Source organism: Myzus persicae, unplaced genomic scaffold, assembly GCF_001856785.1.
Source record: "Myzus persicae strain clone G006 unplaced genomic scaffold, MPER_G0061.0, whole genome shotgun sequence".
Classification (NCBI taxonomy): Eukaryota; Metazoa; Arthropoda; class Insecta; order Hemiptera; family Aphididae; genus Myzus; species Myzus persicae.
In genome coordinates, this window is record NW_019103930.1 from 178,063 (window position 1) to 200,466 (window position 22,404).

At 28.2% G+C, this 22,404-nt stretch overlaps 1 protein-coding gene across 2 annotated transcripts in view; it reads left to right on the forward strand.

Annotated features, from left to right (window-relative positions):
• Positions 1-22,404, forward strand: part of LOC111036490 (flocculation protein FLO11-like) — a 36,600-nt gene that overhangs the window by 10,818 nt on the left and 3,378 nt on the right. The window contains exons 2-10 of one of the 2 annotated variants that reach the window (XM_022318515.1): positions 11,290-11,413; positions 11,568-13,646; positions 13,715-14,495; positions 14,558-14,744; positions 14,868-15,002; positions 15,094-15,261; positions 17,637-17,876; positions 17,954-18,091; positions 21,858-21,986. In XM_022318515.1, coding sequence (XP_022174207.1) covers positions 11,386-11,413; positions 11,568-13,646; positions 13,715-14,495; positions 14,558-14,744; positions 14,868-15,002; positions 15,094-15,261; positions 17,637-17,876; positions 17,954-18,091; positions 21,858-21,986 — 3,885 coding nt within the window. In that variant the 5' untranslated portion in view covers positions 11,290-11,385. Of the gene's footprint in view, positions 1-11,289; positions 11,414-11,567; positions 13,647-13,714; positions 14,496-14,557; positions 14,745-14,867; positions 15,003-15,093; positions 15,262-17,636; positions 17,877-17,953; positions 18,092-21,857; positions 21,987-22,404 lie in introns of those variants that run through there. The other variant, XM_022318517.1, reaches the window with a different exon arrangement.

The window sequence follows — 22,404 nt, forward strand, 5'->3', positions numbered from 1 at the left end:
ATACTTTTAAATTTTAAATAACGATAAACGCAAAAATTGTATAACGTTTTAATTATGAATAACGATAAACGCAAAAATTGTATAACGTTTTAATTCTGAATAACGATAAACACAAAAGTTGAATAACGTTTAAATTTTGAATAACGATAAACTCAAAATTTGTATAACGTTTTGATTGTAAATAACGTAAAACAAAATTTATTTTTCAAATGCAAGCCCTGATTAGAATAAATCAATCTATTATCAAATTTTATGTTAAGAATTTTATCTAGGGTTCCATGTAAGATTTTCATGATATTTTAATTTTGAACTAAGTTATATGAGCATTTTATAGTTATACATTTTTGTAATCGAGTTCTCTTAAACATTTTTTCTAATACTCAATCCTCAAGTTTAATCAAAATAATAAATTATTTTGAAAATTTAATAATTTTAGATTTTGATGAGCGCTTGAGTTGAATTAAAAATAATGGTTGAAAAAAATGAGAAATTAAAATTGTAATACGGAGTACTATACGTATATATATTTAAAGACTAGTACTAATGAATATAAGGACTGTCCTAGTCTACCTAGTATATGAGTTGCTTCAACGAAATAAAATAAATATTTTAATTACCTTATAAGAATTCTTTGTTTGGTGTTTTGCGCGGATATCATGTTGCGCTTGAAATATTTTACAGATCACACATTTTTAAGACCTGGCAGAATTGTTACATATTATTTTCTGAGCTACTTTTGTTGTTGTTTACTAGAAAACGAAGTGTTAAAATTAAAATTATTCGTCATATTTTAAAAGCTTGTCAAATACGTTCTATTATTTTGAACCTATTTCTTTCATCGTTGCTAATTGCACTTCCTAGGTACATAAATTCTTTTACTTGATCTATTGATTGCTTTCCTCATAGCTTGACCTTTACTCCTTTTCTTATTTTCCATGTACACATACTTTAGTTTTTTGAACATTTATTTTTATTTTCAGATCCTCAAATAATTTTTCATCTATGGTTTTTATTAATTTTTGTAAATCATTCTCATTTTCTGTAATTAGTTCTATGTTATTGGTAGAACCTAACATAATAGGTCTTATTATTTTTTTTAACTTATTGGACATTATTGAATATTCAATCGATATAGCATATATTATATACTATATACTTTAGAGGATGCAACACTCTCATGTGTTGTCTCCGTTTTATAAATGGATGACATATCAAAAAGTTTTGCGCAGGAAAGAACCGAGAAGGCTACAATCATAACTAAGAAACAGCATTTTCACCACAAAAAAGGAGAACTTTGACTGTGAAATATAGTTTTTCTTTTTCGATATCGGAAATTACAACAGAGTTATTCAAGTTTGAAAAACACAAAAATAATGGATTTTGAAACATTAAGAACTTTTTTCGTAAAAGTGATATCAAAAAAATAAAAACGATATATCACAGACAATGTTCTCAACTATATTTTATATAAATTTGGAGTCTTAACTATCACTGCAGTCTGAATGGTTCCACCCCGCCCAAAACAGTGTTTGCTATGTTGTACATTATTTTGTAAGACGGAGATAACACATGGGGGTGTAGCGTACAAGCGTCCTCTTAAACTATACAATGTAATATTGGTATATAAACTATGTAAGTGGTATATAAGCTATGTAATTGGTATATTGATCCTTGTACCATAATTATTATAAACAATAATACTATGTTTAACTACAGTCTGAACACTCTAAACTAAAATAAAATATGCATTGAATGAATATTAATACCAATTATATCCTTTGCTTAACTAATTTCGATATAGTCAATTAAAAAGGGCATTTATCTCTAAAGTAATTATGTTAACATTTTCTCCCATGCACCACTATTGTACTTTTAAATTCTTTTTTGTTATTAATAATTGAAATATTTATTTAAGTCTATTTTATTTTATTGTATTTATGCATTATATTATTATGTTGTGAAGTATTACGTACTGTGCTTGAGTTAGCACTGGCGTTTAACTAAAAAAATAATTAAATATGTTAACGGTTATAATAATTAAATTATTATCAATCTGAAAAAGCTGAACTTAAATAACACTTTTTTATATTACGAACAAAATCATTTAACTTCACATTTAAATTTAATTATGATTTAATTGCTCATTTTGAAAATGTAGTTAATTTTATTGATATAGAAAAATTAAAATTTTAGTTAATAAAGGTTTAAGAAGGTATCTTGTCTATGTATTAATTTTTAGAGAGTAATTCTTGGATAACTGTTTTAAAATCATGACTGGAAAAATATTAATTTAATTTCAAACATTGGAGATTATCGGATACCTCAGTAAAAAATAATATCTTGTAACCCTATTTATCCTAACCACATAATCGGAAGTATTCTATACCGATTTTCCTTTACGTTTTGCGCTACGGAACAAATATTGGGTTTCGCTGTTTTCGTGATGTCACCATCGTAAATCAATATTTACGCATAAAATATTCAGTTAAATAATATTTTTTCATCATAGGTATCCAACTGTATTAAATTATTTGGTGGTATGTTATATAATATTATCATATATTCGTATATGAGCATTGCCTATCTTACTCGTATATATGATTGAAATGTTAACGAGAGAGTTTACTCAAAACTTGGTAAATAATACCAATACAAAGTATCAAAATTTATTTTTAGTCTTTGTTTATAGGTTATCGAGCTGTGACGTGGACCTGTTATTTTTTATCCGTGTAATGTAACGCCCCCCAAAAAAATCCTTTCTGTAAAATATTTTATTTTATACCTCTATTTAACATTGAAACCCGTCTTGATAATGTTGGTATATAATATCTTGAATATGTATAGTATTTTGTTTCACCCTTTATGTATAGTCATGTAGGTATATGCTTTACCTCTGTAATTTCTTTTGTCCTTTTATTATCTTGTATTTTTTTATTTTGTTTAGGTATTCGACAAAGGTATTTCATCATATTATTGTAATGTAACATTATTATTTTCGTTAAATGTGTAGAGAGTACCTACGAGTAAATGGATCCCGTAAAACTGTCATCACATCGATGGACAGCAGTACCCATATGAGAGTCTTATTAATAATTATTGTAACTACTTCGTCCTCAATATTGTTTAATTATTTTTTAAAATTTTATTAATAGTGCAGTGGTGAAAAAATACACGGTAACTGCAGAGGATAAGTCAACTGACATAATATTGTTATATAATACAAATATTTTATATCAATGATTATTGATATTTCGTTGGTGTTATAATTTTGTATACCTTCGTCAAAATAAATTATAACCAAGTTCCAAAACAGTTATGTGTCACCAGATAAATACATGTTCCATTGAAAAAAAAAATGACAATTCACTTTCATGCATTCGCTGCTTTACACATTATTTTAGAACAGCTTATATGTTGTATCTATATATAAGCATATTATACTAAGTGTTAACAATAACTATTACACTGTTTACATATTTTGCATAACTCGTGTATACATATATTAATTTGTCTTGCGTAATTTTATTGAGAAATAGTTACCTACCTATAAATGACAGATATTGAATAATAGTTTTATCCGTTAAACAATACATGATTGTGAAGGTCCGCTTTTCATACATAAGTATAGCAGTGCAGACATAATTTTCAATTTTCATGTTATAACACTACTTACGATACATTACCATTATAATATTATTTTCTATATTTATAATATTTTATATTACTATAATAAAATTAAAACTTGAGCATGTGCATATGTTTTCTCGTGGCACGTGTTGCAACTACATGTAACTTATTTTAGATAGCGTATCTAATTCAAATCGACAATAGTCGAGTGTTTTATCTTATTCTATTATGTTTTACCAAAAAATATTTATTTTCTATAAACTCTCATTAATATATTCATACATATTTATTTCGTTATGATATTATTATTATTTATTTTAGATTTTAAGGTTTATCAAGGTTAAATTATTATACAAGCTAAAACGAGTTTCTATACGTTTCATCGAAATGTACGAAACTCAAACTAGTTATTTTTGTTTACTTGTTTCAGTTTAAGCTTTAAACGTCCGTTAAATAAAAATTTTTGGTTCAGGCTTGAGATTCAAACATAATAAATTGGTTAGATATCCATTAGCTATAGTAGAAGGATCCATTAGTAAAATTTTGTTTTTGATGGGATTGGGCTTGGTCTAAAAAATGTAGGCTCATTCAGTGGTATTTTCATATGTGTGAGTTAAGCGGGCGACTAACATAATAAGAAAACGATTTACTAATACAAATTTTCAAATTAAAAATAGTGATTGATTAAAGTATAGGAAACCGTCTTGCCTTACCGAGGCTAGGTGTCAAGTGTACCCTGACTATTATATACTATTGATACTATTGATTACACTGTAATGTATGTGATAAACCATTGCATATATGAAAAATGATTCTGAGTGAAGACTTTATATCAGCCTATTAGCATATAAATATAATATATAGTCATTATAGTCATTTATTTATTACAGTATTATTACGGTATAAGGTATACATAGCAATAGCATAAAATTAATCTAAATTTTGTGAAAATTTCATTGTCTATGATATAAAATATACACATAACGTCCTATGAGGTAAAGGGTATGATGTAAACATGAGTTGGCTCCTAATTTTTGGATAAATTGTCCTACCTATATGGAAATACATTTTCGATGTATTTTTTTTAAACAATTACATTTAAAAAAAAGTAAAAACAAATAATTGTATACTATTATGCATATATATTATTTATGTCGATAACCTATTTTTATTGCTGTTGAAATATTCATTGATTTTATGCTTGGTATTAGCCACGGTTACAATTTTTAGCATAGCATACTTGTTTTATACCCATATTGTATAATATATTTTTACTAACACTTGTAAATTGTAATTCTAAAGAATTTGTTTCTTATAGGTATACCTACTTATAAATATTGAATTGGTTATTACTATTATAAAATATTAATACATTTTTACAATTAATTTGAATACTATTTTATTCAAATTATTATCATACATTTTAGATTTATTTTGTTATTGTCTAATGTCTTCTGTTTTCTATTCACCATACAACATGTTTTTACGTATCAATCAATATAAATTTAACGATATCAACAGTTGCCTAATGTACAAAAATAATATGCCCTACATTATCAAAAATCGTAAATACAGCAGATGCTCATTTTATGACTTTGTTATAGTGTTATGCAAATCATAATTTATTCGATGTCATATTTGTTTACTAATTAATGTTTTGAAAACAATTTATTCATGGACAATATTATAATGCACAACATAACGGCAGGATTTTGTAGATGGGTACTAGATAAGCTTTAGTAGTTGACATAATAATGAAAAATGAACATTTGTATTATTCATAGGTGTGCTTAAATTACCTAAGTTGTAAGTTTGACTGGTTTTGGGCAATTTGTACCTACTGGTAGTATCAAATATGGTTAAGAAAACATAATATTCTGATATTGATCAAAAACGCATAAGCTAGCAAGCTAGAAATAAATAATAGGCGATGTACAATATACATACAATATTAAAATGTGGTAGAACTGTTGAAGTATTATAATACGATTTACTTTTACAATCATAATATTATCTGTTACTAAGTCTACCTACCTATATCGTGATCACTGATAAAATATTTGGTAAGTGTGTTGGATGTGACGGATGTTGTATTTCATTAGTTCGAGGTTTGCCATTCCTGAATTATTTTCGCTAACATAATAATATATCATGTAGGTATGTATATCCACTCGACAAATAAGACACCTTAGCAAGAATGTCCGTGTTCGATGTGTGTATAGAAACCATAAGATAATAAGAATGATTCGGCCGAAAACGAATAGTTTGGCCGACGACCGTCGTTCTTGTGTGTTATTATTATTGTTCGGTCTCTAGAAGATGAAAGTGGGTCAGCTGGTAGGTATACACCACCTATACTGCCGACGCTGAATACACGTCGTTATACCGTTGCTCTGGTTGATAATATTATTAGGATTACCTCGAGTACATTATTAGAATAAAATAAACGTCCCATTCTTTAATATTTACACTTATATTTTAGTATATATATTACTGAAATTCGACAATTTTACCGCGAAAAAATTAGTCGATAAAATCGAAAGCTAATTTCAATAACGTGTAATTGAATTTATTGTGTGCACAATTTTATGTTGTAAACGACCATATTTCATTAATATGTGCGACCGTAACGTCGCCGTCACCCGTAATTGGGAATATGTATATATATATATATTATAGAGAGAGGAAGTATGATTATTATGTACCCGGAGCTATACTTATTATACCGTGGATGTCTCGACTCACGATTTAAATAATTGTTTTTAAATGTACCGAAATCTCCGGGAGATCAGGACAAAATAGTGTTGAATTAAAAAGAGAAACAGAAGATACTTTGGATTTAATATGTTGTATATTGTATAGTATAGAAATAATAGGACTATATTGTAAATACCTACTGAGAGCTGAATTAAGAGTTATTAGTGCCTGATCAATTTATACAAATTAATACTTTTTACTATATATAGTTTCGACAACTTCTTATGTTTGCTGTGAATACGACTTATGAGCATTTAACTCATTGTAATATATATTGTTCAACATACAATAATTTTTGAGTGTTTACGCATTTTATTTTGGCAATGTGTTTGATTTTAAACGTATGATTATAAATGAAATTAATTAATAAAAAAAATGTGGTATACGTATAACACTGAATAATATAATAAGAGGTAAAAAACAATACTGATTTTTAAATCTTCAATCTTAAATTTGATACCCCAAAATGTCTTTTTGCACATAATATTATGTTAATCTTGCCTCGCTATATACGTAACTCAACCAACCATGTGTACATCGTACATTAGTACACGTATATATTTTTAGGCATACGTAGGTATGGTCGTAGGTACCTAAATAGTTTATATTATTATATTTTGACGCGACGTCATTGCGGTTGTATCCAACTAAAACGTTTTAGGAGATACCGGCTGCAATTCATTGTTGTGTACGCGGTTTAGTTTCGCCTGCATGCTATCTATATATACGCCCACGCCGTTTAATAAACTATATCTATGAAATAACCCGTTACCCAGCAGCCACAGCGGCGGTGGCACATTTTGAGATTTGTTCGTTTGGGGAAAAAAAAAGTCGTTGCCCTTGACGGTTTATGTTCCCACCAGTGGCTAGTAAGGTACCTACCAACTATACCGGTGCGGGTTCCTCGAGTAGAATGCAATCGTTACTGGTGTTTTACATGTGTGCAGCTCCCAAGGTCATTCTCACACACGCGGGAACGCGTGCCGTGAACAAGTCTTTAAGGTGTAATTATTATATTAAAACGTTTAACCGAGGAAATGTTAGTGTGTGAGCGTGCGATGTGCTATGTGCATAACAGTGTATCTACAATAATAGGTTTGGTTCTTCACAACGACGAAAGTGAATTTTCTTTTTTGACAATAAACAATTTTTAATATTGTTATATCTAAATGATCTCGTGATGGGTCTATGCATAGTCTACCCCCCGATTCCTTTGAACCGTATTGGAATACCTCTTCATAGAATCCTATACCGAGTGATAAGTTATACATAGTTTTATAATATCATTTTAATATAAATTGTAACAATAATATTTAACAAAAATAATATTATATACTCATAAGAAACAAAAACATTTAAACATAATAATATATAATATATTACATTATTTTCCACCCTTCAGGAAATGTATGGGATATGTCCTACTGGTGTGTTACAACCTATAACTACAAATTACATGCATGAAACACATCGTCGTCGATCGTCACCGTTTACATCAATAATATAGTACTATTTAAATTATTAAAACAAAAAAAAAACCTAAGAAAACCTGCGCCAACGTTTTGAAACCTTTGAAAGTATATTGTTATCGAGTGTTTGGACTTTCCTTAGCGACCATGTTGTGAGTTATTGTTACCCTGCGTGGCGCTTGCCATCACACACACCTTATATATATAAATAACTATATGTATAGTAATCCTCAAAAATCGATGTAAAACATAAGTATTTTATATTTGCTGTGGTAGTGTTTCATTACAATTTATGTTGTTGTTGTTGTTTATGGTATATTTTAATTAATATCTGGTATATTACATACCTACTCGTACGGGCTAACTGTAATATAGAAGTTCCATATATATAGAATAACTTTTAGATTAATTATTAGGTATAAACTCTTAGTTTTTTAATTGTTAAGATCTAACATGAAATCATGTTTATGTTATGTTAAGTATTATATAAATACTCATATACAACTATGTAATCATGACGTACATTATACGGTATAGTCATATATGTATTACTTCGTAACATTACTGTAAGTGTAAATATTTTATTTTTTTATTAGATACTTAATAATAAGTACTACTTGTATATACTTTTAAAGCTTTAGATCACAGTCGATATTTCGACTTCTGCTTAGTTCATTAAAAGTAAAATATAATGTATTGTGATATCAGGTCTGAAATTACAGCCAAACTTGAGTGTTACGTATTACAGAAATGTCAGTATAACAAAGGGTCACACCCTTTTATACCTAAGAAAAAGTTTTATCTTACATGATAAACATCTCATATTTTTGTGAAACATTTTTAAACTTCATAGAGCATTATAGTGTACCCATGTGGTGTCTATATTATATTTTGCTTATACAAGCTTAATTATATGCATGTACTTACCTGATAATAGGGCAAATTGCTAGTGTATAATTATTTAATTTGTGTTTATAAAATATAGTATGTTGATTGTTGACCTGTGAAAAATGTCAGTCGATGATGATTATGTGTGTTACGTTTATAAATAATAAAAGTGAAATGATCTACTGAATTACACGAATATATTAGTACAATATAATATAATATAATATATTAGTGGGTACAGCGTTTTCTTTTTTTTTTTAACGTTGTAGAAAATGCAGTATGATATTACCACTTATAAAATTTGTTATGGGTGTGTTAATGATTTCGGTATAGGTAACTAGGCCTACTTGTCTGCGATATTTGGTATTTAATTTGTATTTACTACTAAGTACTAAGTATTCACTAAATCATACATACCATAACAATTTAATAAAACAAATGGCTTTGATTCGAGTTTAAATATAACTTAACATTGTCTATTTTATTCGTATAAATGATAAAACTAAAAAGTCTTTATGTGGAGTAGTTGAAACAATAGAAAAAAGTATGAATAATGGCGTGTTCTGTCATCAACAAAGAGTTGATCTTTAGAATACTAATGTAAATACTCGGTAAATCGTACATATGTGATAATCATTTTATATGATACTTGACCAATGTCAAACCATTATATTATGTCTAACCATGTATTATGAAATATACTAATATATCTGAATACTTCCAAACAGTATAGAATATTTTATAATTTATGTGTATAGTTTTAGTTGCTAAACACGTAACAAAATATTGAAATAAAACATATTATTACATCTATTATACGAGGAGTAATTTTAATATATTAAGCAGATGCGAATGATGTCAACATTTCAATCGAACAAATAATGTGAACATACGACACTGGTTTTGTTAAATTTCCATCCGTTACTAAAATTTTTTTATGTTTATTTATGAAAAAATGTTTATATACATTTTACCTAAATATGAAATAAATATTTCGATTTACAATACATCTTTACGAACATTTCCATTTCCTATTAGTAGTAACATTGAAACGTTTTTGAATACAATAACATTATTGATTGCTATTATCAAAAGAAAAAAAAAGTCACATACCGATCATGTCCATTCACCTGTATTGATTTATTTCATCAATCGTGTGCCTGGGAGATCTTAGATGAATACTCTCGTAGTCCGGTTGTGAACAATTATTTTTCTCTTTACGCTCTAAAAATCGAAAAATTCTACTAGATCTACCATTGAATATCCCTACTTTTTTTGGTTCGAATATTTCGCTTGTGTGTTTATATATCCATGAATAACGCTGGTACGATGACGAATCAACGAGACTATAGTACTAGACTCACAGATGAACTCATTATGTCTTAATTATTATCACTAAAAAAATAATACAGAAATAATTATTTCAGAAATAATGTAAGTTTAGTGGACATTAATATAGGTAGATAAATCGAATAAAAAACATGTTTCATCATTACAAAATTAATGACTAGCGTAATAAAAATGATGTTAATTAATTGTAATTACAGCCCAACTAAACATTAGTTTTAATATTTTGTTTTCAGAACGTAGTTAAAAGTGAACAATTTAAAGAATGTAATATCATCATTCATTACCTACTGATACCTATAATAGTATCGGAAAAAAATTAACAGTTACTTACATAATATAGATATTACAACTTATAATTAGAACTATTATTATTATTATTAATATTATGTACGCATTTTTATTAATAAGTATTTTGATGTTAATATTATTATGAAAATAGTTCACTTGAATAAAATATATTTTTTAAAAACTATTTTTTGCATTTTCTGATGGTACATTACTACATTACTTTAGATTGTTCAAAATATTTTATCACAATTATTTGTGTGTATGTGTTTCGTATAATTCAATCGTTGACATTTCATACGATCAGTTACATATATGACAAAAATTTAACAAAAGGAGGCGTGTTAGCTTCCGGCAATGTGTTGCATGATTTGAATTGCGGACGTTTGACTAATGTGTTAACCAGGGTCAATTGAATAGCATTGAAACAGTTTTTCATTACTATTTTGGTCTGTTTTATTTCCGATATATTATTATATTTTTAGTGAATAATTTTTATCAAAATAGATTTTTTTTTTCACAAGGTCTTACTTTGACTACTTATAAAATGATATGTATATTTTTTAATATAGGTAAATCAGCTTTATAGATTATTGTGACAGTTTGGTTAGAGTAAATTCATCCGAGTTGTTTTGCTGTATCTACAGCAGTTTTAGGATGTTTTTTTATATTTTACAGAGACCTACAGCTATATATTTATTAAGTTTCATTTATACATAATATTATATATTATATTATAAATCTATTTATACAATATTATTTTCTCGAAACATTTTATTAGTTACTTATAACTGTACCATAGTTGAATACATGCCCTCTACATGTTATTTATGCTAAATTAAATTGAATGTTTGAATTTATTTTTAAATTATTTTATTTGAAAAAATTCTAATGAATTATTTTAAAATTTTAGGTACAATAATGTGTCCTAATAACAAACTTGGTTAAGGATGACTATCGGTATCAAACGATGTCCCCTGTTGGATACTTTTACAACTCAACTGTATAGATGAAGACGTTTCATCCGGGGTGGATAGGTAATATATATTTATATTACTATATAAGTTATGTCACTTTTTTGTACTCATAAAATAATAATATGAAAAATGATATATTTGGATGGATTTTTCCTAAATATTCTCTGCTGAATATAATATGTAGAAAATTAAAATTATATTTATTATGTTTTAGTTTGGATTTGGGCGTGCATTTCCTTAGTCCAATGCCAAGATGGCATCGGTACCAACAATGCAACGAAGAATCCCATACTATCGGAAGTTTCAAAATCACAAAAATTTGAAGTTACGACGTCACAAAAGCCTACCCTTACGGCTCGAGAAGAGCAAATTGAAGACGAGTTAAGTAATGGTGCTACTACTACAGAAAAATTTATGGAAAAACGTAAGTTTATAGTTAAGCCTTTAAAAGAAAACGAAGAATACCGGGAAGTCTTTACAGTCAGATTTAATGAAACCAGTCCAACTACTATAAGAAGTAGTCTCAGTTCGACTAATAAAATTAAAACTTCGTTTTCGTCAAGCTTTACAAAATATGACGAACCCGAAGATGTCACTGGTAGTGAAGATTCCGATTTTACAACATCATTCGATGGTTTGACGAAAAAAGCTCCCATCGATAATGGAGAGAGAAAAACTAGACAACGTTTAGATGGATTAAAAGGTGTTACGACAAATAGGGGGAAAACGAGATTCCAAAATGAACAAGGAACTTCAGAAATTCCTGAAATTTTGACAATTTTACGTCACAAAAAACCTATTAGAGTTAAACCAATTGATCAAACCATTAAAGATGATGTTGTTTCGACTTCAACAGTAGATGACTTCATTGATACCACTACAATAATGGATAATTCTGAAATTGAACTGCAAAGGCCAAAGTTCAAAAAACCTCCACTGATTGCTACTCACCATCCAAATTTTGGAACTTCAACTGAAGCATCTCGTAGACCTACAATTAGATCAAATTTAAATTTAAAACAGAAAATAATTTCTTCTACAATTAAAACAAAAGCGTTTGAACAGGATGGAACGGAGCCTGAAAATATAATAGCCAACAACAATACTACTGAAGTTGGCTCTCCTAATGTGCAATTAAATAAAATGAGACCAGTTAAATTGATTCCTCCAAAAGGGGCAGCAGCTCAACAGCCTATTCCGCCAACAGCAACAGCATGGGCTTTGGCGTCGTTAAAAGCACCAAATAACACAAATAGAATTTTCAAGAAACCTTTAAATGTAACAAGTGTACAAGAATCAGTCACAAAAATAAAACCCTTCGTTACTTGGTCTACTAGATTGCAAAAAACTAATGAAGATAATTTAAACACAACTTCTACTTCAAACGGTATATCAGCCACTGGGGAGTCCAACGAGACATTTACAGGGATACCTGAAACATACGTATCATCAAGTGAATCAAGTCCTGCTAATCGATTAACACCGGAAATTACATCGACGGAATCTTTAATACATACAATTTCAATTTTGTCAACAGGTCATATACCAAATAGAAATGATTCTACTATGAATGTTTTTGGTGGTGATACTGATCAAAATAAGTACGAAGTATATGGATCTCAAAAACCTGATGTTGAAAATGCAACTACAGTAATTGAAACATTGCGCCCATCGTCATCTACAACGCCCACGGAATCCCAAAATTCTAATCTGTTATTGGTGACGTCTTATAAATCAATTTTTGAAAATAACGATACTTCAGATGCCCAACAAAATGTTTTTACGTCATCTGAAATCCCTGTATCACAAATTGCACAGAAAATAGAAGTTACAAAAGACGAATTTACAACACTCTCGACGAATCCATTAAGTAGTTTACATCATAATGGAGCGATGCTAAATACTGAAAATGTAGGGGACCATAAATTGCCAGTGGTGCAGACTTCTACTGAAATATTTAGTAAATCCCCGGGACTTTTATTTGATTATTCAGAATATCACGATAGTAACAAAATGCCGACAACGACTGGAGTCCAATCGAGTAATTCAGATGTAGAATTTTCAATTTCTCATGATGATATTGATTTAAATAACCAAAACCATTCGACTACTACTGAGCATTATATAGAAAGTATTAAAACTAAGTTACATGAAAAAATAACAGAATCTATGGACAATCACGATTCACTGGAAATGATTGATTTTACGCATATGTTTTCGTCGGAGAATCCTATACCTAGTTCTACTGCAGTGACTGAAGTTGTAACTGCGATTTCAGAAAAAACCTCATCGGGTAAGTTTTTTTGGTTTTTTACTAATTATTATTGCTCATTAAACTAATAATATTTATTTTGTCAACAGAATTATCCCAATTACCATCCAATGATATATCGAATACATCTCAAGTGCCTAGTTGGTCCAACACCCCTGATCCGTCTTTTATTGATTTCGAATCTAACTCAACAGACAGCCATGATGATGCAGGAGACGATGGCCAAAAAACATTCGAATCCTCTTCTCAAAGTTCCATAGCAGTTAATGAACCAACTTCAGAATCTGATATTTCTGAAAATGATGTTCCTATATTCACTAGTTTGCTAACTTCATCAACATCAACTACATCATCAACAACAACAACAACAACAACAACAACAACAACAACAACTACTACAACAACTCCGAGACCAACAACTACAACTACAACTCTGAGACCCACCACAACAAGTACAACCACTCAGATACCAACTACAACAACTACGACCACAGTCAAACCAATGGCAACTACAACTACTCCAATACCAATAACTACACAAAGAATAACGTCTACTTCTCCACATATAGTAATTGAAACAACTACTTCTACCACAACTACTGCTGCTATTAAGCCTAAGCCGTCCTCCACACAATCTCCCACCACTACATCAACAAATAAACAAACTACAACAACTATTAAGCCAAATTCAATTACCTCAAGACCAAAACCAGCGGTGGTCGATTCGAGTACGACTACTTTTGGACCAAATCCACCAATCATTCAATCATACTTAAACATTATGATTAACTCAACAATGGCAGACGTATGTGAAAATAAAGACGAACTTAAGGATGCTATTATCAAATTATTTGAAAGTGGTAGCGAAAGGTAGGTGAATCACAGTGTGTTTTTACGAAATATTATAATTTAAAATGTATTTTTTTTTTTAGTGTTCATTCAACAAATCAAATAAGATTCCTCAACGCCTTCGAAAAACATTGTTTAAACCCTAATGATGAGAAAAGTCCGGTGGAAGTTGAATTTTACTTGATAAACAGTAATGGTGATTATAATACGTTAATGAATGAAGAGTTCATTAACTTACTAGACAACCATCGATTTGATTACAAATCAAATGTACGTAGTACGGCTTATGATAATATTAAAAATGATAATGCAGTTTTATTGAATTATGTTTTTTTCTAGTAAACTATAATAATTTATCATGCAAATAAAATAAAAAAATATTAATATATGTAGGTAATAAGAGCCAAGTTTATGAAACGAGCTATGGAAATTGACATTGATAAGGATGAAACTCAAAATCCAAGAGTGAAGGCTGCCATATATCTAGCATGTATAGCCGGTGTTTGCAGCTTCCTTGTATTGATTTTAGTGAGTACAACATTTTATATAAATTATACCTGTTTTTGGTTTAGCTTTTATACTGTTATTGATATCCAAACGGCTAATGAACATAATTTAGATAATTGTCCGCAAACGTCAAAAACGATTCAACTATGGCCAAAGGTGTACTCCTGTCTCATTGGACGATTATAGCATGGACAATATATCGGTGTTCAACAGCTTTAGAAGAAAAGGCGCCCGAAGAGCGTCAAAACGGTCATATGGGAATCCTGCCTTTGACGAATCTGTAAGTATTTTTTTTTCATTCCTCACTCACTTTAAATTCTTTGTTTCCCTATCTTCTGTACTTGGTGATAACATGAATTTTCATATTTGGATCTTGTTTTAAGTTAAAACTTAATAGTTCTTAAATATTAAAAAAAATCTCTATATCTACGTAAGTAGTTATCTATATTTTTTCGCGGTAGAATTAAATATTTTTCTGGTATACCTACCTAATCGGCTTAATACAAAATTATTCATGCCATTCATTCACTCATATATTATTATCTGTACAATCAATGATAGCATGGTGGATAAATAGCGAATACATTTATACATAATGTATACATTTATACATTTGTGCCGGTATTAAACCATATATTTATGTATATAATTTTTAACGTTTAAAAAAAAAAATTTAATCCTTATTCCTGACAATCGCAGTTTGTTTAGAAATGTAATACTATGTATAGTTCCACATGTACATTTAAATATTTTATCATATACTTAGTGATAAATATTGTTTAAATTTATTTATACGTGACTTTGGTTGATTAAAATATTTACAAGATTAGGATTTTTATAATCACATAATATTCTAACAAAATCACTTATTGTATTAAAGAAATTAGTATTTTGATTATTTAAGTTTGGATTCGTTAAAATGTTTGTTTTATTCTAGTTCTAATTTATATTATATTATATTATTTTAATCCATATTGTAAGATAAAATAAAAATACTTTTACTAATTCACTTTTTATTCATTCTATATCCTTGAATAATTGTATAAATACATTTAAGCTTTTCACATTATGTGTAGGTATACGTTACAAACTTAATTATTTATGAATAATAAAATAAAAATTTAGATATTTACGTCTTTTTACTTATAAAAACCAATTACATGCATTCAAAATAAAATTAAAAATAACATAATTATAAATTATACTTTTCTTTATTCAAAATGTATTTCTCTTATATATTTTTTATCATGTTAAATTCTCAACACCATATTCAAGAGGTATATACTTTCATTTGCCATACAATTTGTATTGATCTACTTAATTGGATTAAAGTTTTAAAAATATTTATTTTGTCAAGAGGACAGATAATTTCTTTGTTTATGGACTATGCAGAGCATTAATGGTTTTTAATATACATAGAAATAAGTGTGTATGATACCTATAATATACTTAAGTAACATAAATAATTTAATTTGTTAAGCAATATCAATTTATAACAAAACTAAATAAATCAAAAATGGGCATTTTTATTAGTTAATTCGTTTGTTATTTTAGTGTTATTATACCTAGTTGATAAACAATTAATTATATTTTGAATGGTACGATCATTTAATCGTTGTAGTTATGCTTATACAATTTACTATGGGTTATTTACTATTATACATTTCAAAAATGAATGTTCCTATAAATCGTATTAAAACTCCATGTGCAGATAAATTGTTATAAATATAATATTAAATACAATATTTATCGTTCACAGTTAATTTTCGCGAAAAAACTTACCGATGAGCGATAATAATACTATAATCGTTACACATAGTGAAGTACAGTTATAATTTTTGTGACAAAATGTACCGGTAGACGATATTCGTTTTCCGTCAATCAAATTATATTTTTTATCGACTTACGAAAAAAAAATGTTATTTATTAATAAACGTTAGAAAAAAAATTGTCACTAGAACACATGCATGCCCAAAATGTTTCGCCCACTGAACCACTTATCACCACGTCGTCGTTCTATTAATCCATAGAAAATAATTGAGATGTACGTCGTACGTGCACGAGAACTAATGAAACCAATTACACTATACGATGATGCGCCGTTGAAAATGGTTTTCTCTCCCACTTGTAGTAGATGTCGTACTATACATACAATATTATATTCAGCATATAAATTATTTTATCGCTTCCCGTATTATTTGTTCCTTGACATGTTTGTTTCTCGGTGTGCTAGTCAAAAAGAAAGGTCGCCTATTGATAAAAACGACTGTTCGTCAATGCGTTATAAACATTATAAATAATAATTGTCGTGATCATAAAAATAATATTGTAAAAACATGTTCGGTTTGGATTAAATTGTTCAGTTCACGTTCGTTACGCCCGGGTAAACATATAGTACACGATACACCGTTAAATAGTAAATTCGGAATCTCCTAAAAATATTATTTTATGTATAAATTATGTGTTATTGGTGTTGTTTCCGTCAAAAGTACGGTAGAACTGTACCGGCGAGAAGAGATAGTAGGGCCAGTAGGTCAAGTAGACGAGATAGTAGACGATGGAGTATTTTTACGATTTTTTTGAAAGATGTACCTACCTCAAGTTTGATTGGATGTTTTGATTTGATTTTGATAAACTAATGTCTTTTGTTTTTAGTCGGCCTGTTCACACGTATTGAATTTTGCTGGGCTCGTGAGCTTCTCGGAAGACCGACCGGCGATTGACGAGGAGTTTTCCAATGTACCAGTGATCACAGTGAAACCAGACGAACTGCCGCCAGGTGCTGAAACGAAGAACCGTTACGCCAATGTCATACCAATGCCAGAAACAAGAGTTCTGCTAAATCCGCGTGGTTCTGGACTGAATTCGGACTACATAAATGCCAATTTTGTCAAGGTACTATAACGGTTTCACTTATTAATTATACTGTGTGGTTATTTGAAATACATTCTAAACGTTGATCACTATTTTAGGGATATAAGGGCGCCGACAAGTTTTATATCGCTTGTCAAGCTCCAATGCAGTCCACCGTGCCCGACTTCTGGCAAATGATATGGGACCAAAATACTAGAGTCATCATTATGGTCACAAGCTTGACTGAAAAAGGAGTGGTAAGTTTGAACGTTCGGTCGGTCTACGATACAACAGGCCAAATTTAAATCAAAACTTTATTAGTATAATAACAGATGGTTGGACGTTTATGTGAATTATTTGTTATGTTTGGTATGTAGGTACCTATATTTTTAATAATAATCTAGTTATAACTTTATTACAATATAAGTATAATTAGTGTAAGTTATAATGTATTGACGCTAAAATTGTATATAAAATAGTTAAGTATCTAGTTTCATCAATATGGAAACTTGTCCCACACATTTAATTGAATCTAAAATAATTAACTAGTCATAAAAGATAAAGCAAAGCTATAATTGGTTTCTTATCTATTACTTTACAAAGATATATAAAGCTTTATTTAAAAAAAAAAACTCATGATTTTTGGTAAATCGTTTTGTATTTCTTATGCCGTGATTACGTCGTATTTACATGTTTATAAGTAAAAATTTTCATTATAAACAATTGTTTAGTCAACTTTAGGGTCAACCTAATTGTTACAACTTAAACAATTTTTAATAAATTATCCACTGTTATGTTAAGAGTCTGATGTTATTAATTCAACTATCAATTAGAATACTTATATAGTTAAATTTATTGAATATTGAATATACAAACGTTAATACATTAATTTAAATATTGCTCAAATACATTTTAATTATGTTGTGCTTATTTACAAAAATGTATACCTAATTCCTTGTTTGTGTTATGCAATACATTAAATATATGTATACCTACATAGTATGTATTTCTAAACAGCAAAAAAAATATTTTATTCTATTATGTAATAGTATAAGTTTTTTGTATTCATTCGATTAGAACGATCGGGTTTTTTATCACCTAAAAAATTGTATTGATTAAATTAAAAACTACGTCTATGACTATTACCATACAATTTAAATGTTTCTATTTATACTATTATGATATTATCTAAAAATAATTTAAGTAGGTATGGTATGGATATTAATTGAGCCGTAGAAATTCCATTCAAAATTACACATCAGATAAGATAATCACCTGTATATTTTCATACTTACTTGTGCGTTTCCAATGATAAATTAGTTCTTGCTGACTGCCATGCTGTTCACAATTAAATGAATTAAGGATGAAAAATACACCTAAGTGTAATTATTATTTCTTATATACATTTCTAATAAATGCCAATTACATTCTTCGGTATCAGTGCATCACAAATATATGTTAAACGTGCTTTTTTTTATTCACATGATGAATGATTGTATTTATCATTATTTTTTCACTATACATCATACAAGCCTATAGTGAATGATATACCTGTTTACTTACCTACTTAATTTCTTATAAGAACATTGTTTTGTAAATACATTTTCACTAAATATCAATTAAGATAATAACCATTGTAGGCAGTACCTATGAAATCAAAAACAATGTCAATGCAGAATGACTCATATGCGAAAGTATATAAAGTATAAAAATATGAAATATAACATATTTATATACTTACACATAAGTAGGTGTTCAATAATTCTTTATTTCTTATGTTTTTGTGTGTGAGAACAATATACTATGATACTCGTATAAATTTATTATTATTATTTATGTTGTCCATACATTGTTCAATTAAATTCTATTTTACTTTTCGTTTAATTGGATTAAAAAAAAAAATTTAAACAAAAGCTAAATATTATTCTAAAGATAATTTCATCAAAATGTTAAAAACGTTTATTTGTTAATTGTTATTTCTTATTTGTAATTTTGTGAGGATTAAAATTTACCAAATAGAATCTAACTAGAACTACTGTTATACTCGTTTTTAATAAAACAAAAAATGTTTGCGAATAAGCAAATTGCGGCAAATTATGTATATCATATTTTTTTCATACTATTTCAAAATGTATTCAATCGCTTTTAATATTTAAATGTTTTTTTTAAATATTTTTTTTCGGGGAAAGTGAGAAAATTATTAATAATATTAAAATATAGGTATAGAATATTAATATCAATGATACTTTGAAAAATAAATCTTAAATGTATACTATTATTTAACATTTTGTATAATATAATAGCTCATTACTGATAAGAAGGTAATTATGTAAATAATACAAAATGCGTCATAAAGTCGGCTAAAAAAAATACTTGAATGGTAATATAATAAATTAGATATACTCCATTTAATACGTAACGTGATTTATTGAACGATGGCAGTTTAGAAATGTATAATTAGTTAAGTTTTTTATTACATAAAATGACTATGGTAAAATGTTAAATCATTGTCGAGATAATTAGAAAAGTGTGCAAACAGGGTTTGTTTTAATAATAAATTAGTTATGTAGCATTACTATTTGTCTTCGGCAATAAATTATTTTATCTGTTTTCTAAAGATTTTTTTAAATTTTATCTGTGACCTTTAATTATTTAACAATACAAAATGGATACAAGTAATTCTAGTCATCAGTCGCAATGTCTTAATGTAATAAATGCTTTAATTATATTACGTATATTATTATGCAACAAATATGGGTGTTGTAGTAATTTATTTGTTAAATTGAATTATTTACATTTTAAATCAAAAGTAAATAATTTGACATTTATTTGAAATATTATCACGATTTATTTTCAAGGTCATTATTAATACTGTTAGAAAATGCCAATATTTAAGGGGATCGGTGGCGGTGACGACTGTCTTTGTCTAACACACGCGTTACATAAGAATTCAGAGGTGTTTTTTGGCAAACGTACCGATTGATAAAGTGAAGCGATAAGAATTCTGAAAACTGATTTGAATTTGTTGTCAAGTCTACTTGAGATCGGTCAGTCTACATTTTTGATTTTAGATTCTGAGTGAAACGATGAATGTTTTTTTATTTTTTATTTTTTATTTTTTTTTATCGTTTCACTCAGAATCTAAAATCAAAAATGTAGACTGACCGATCTCAAGAAGACTTGACGACAAATTCAAATCTGTTTTCAGAATTCTTATCGCTTCATTTTATCAATCGGTAAGTTTGCCAAAAAACACCTCTGAATTCTTATGTTGCGCGTGTGTTAGACAAAGACAGTCGTCACCGCCACCGATCCCCTTAAGTAGAGTGTCTTTATGGTTATTTATGTTATTATACATATTACATATACATTAGGTGTCTAACAGTTAAATTATGATTATATTATTTTATACTTACAAAAGTGATTGTCATTTATAAAATGAACTTTAAGTATTGACTAATTAGTAATTTTTATCACCTATATATTATTATTATAGCTATGCGTTAAATATTTATAATATATCTAATTATGATATGCATATGGTTTAAATTTAACAGGGATGGTATAAAAATTATTATTTTGTGATGTGTGTTTTTAAATTATAACATACTTACATACCTACCTATTATATAATTTTTCATGATTCATTAGTTGTTCTGACTTGTGCTTATGCCCTTATTTATATTTATTTGTTAATTTTGTTGTGCGGGTATATGGAGCATTTTATTGTCAATTTTTCTGTAGAAATTAAATGTTAATAAATATACATGGCGTACCCTCATATTTTGTAAGTAAGCTAAACCATGTCTAATTCTAAAATTCGAAATAAATTAATCAATACCATAGCTCGTATACAAGAGTATTCTATTGTAGTTGTCATTTATAGATAAATAGATACGTATGACTATAGTGATCGTTAAGAATATAAAGTTTACCATTTTATTAAATTTATTAATATGCTTTTTTACTGTTTGCATTATATATTATTATGTTTTAATATAAAATGTCTTTATATTTATTTAGGAAAGATGTGCTGACTATTTACCGCCTTCCGAAGTATTGGACTGTCACCGGTTGTTTGGTGATTATCAAATAACATTGAAGAAACGCGAAGTAAAGGAGAAATTTATCATTTCCAGTTTGCAGTTAAAGGTGCTTATAAGTCATAACTAAAATAAGTCTATAACAGGCATAATTCATGTTCATCGTAGACATTTAATTACGGAACTTTAGGGTGGATACAAAAATGGAAGAGGGGGGGGGGGTGGCTGAGTCTTTGAGATACTTTTCAAAATTTGTTATAAACTTATAACTCTTAAAAATTGACTAGTCATACTATAGTCACTATAAAAACGATGAGACAACAATACCAGCTGTGTGGCTGTGTACAATATTTTATTGGTAGATTTATGTAAATATTATGTTAACCACTCTATATAACTATTAACTACAGTGAATATTTTATTTTGTTATTACGTATAATTTAAACGCATATCTTGGATCCAGCTCTAGCACTCTAGTCCCTACCATTTTTTTTTTCGTTCCTAGATCTGTAACTCTGTAAGTTTAT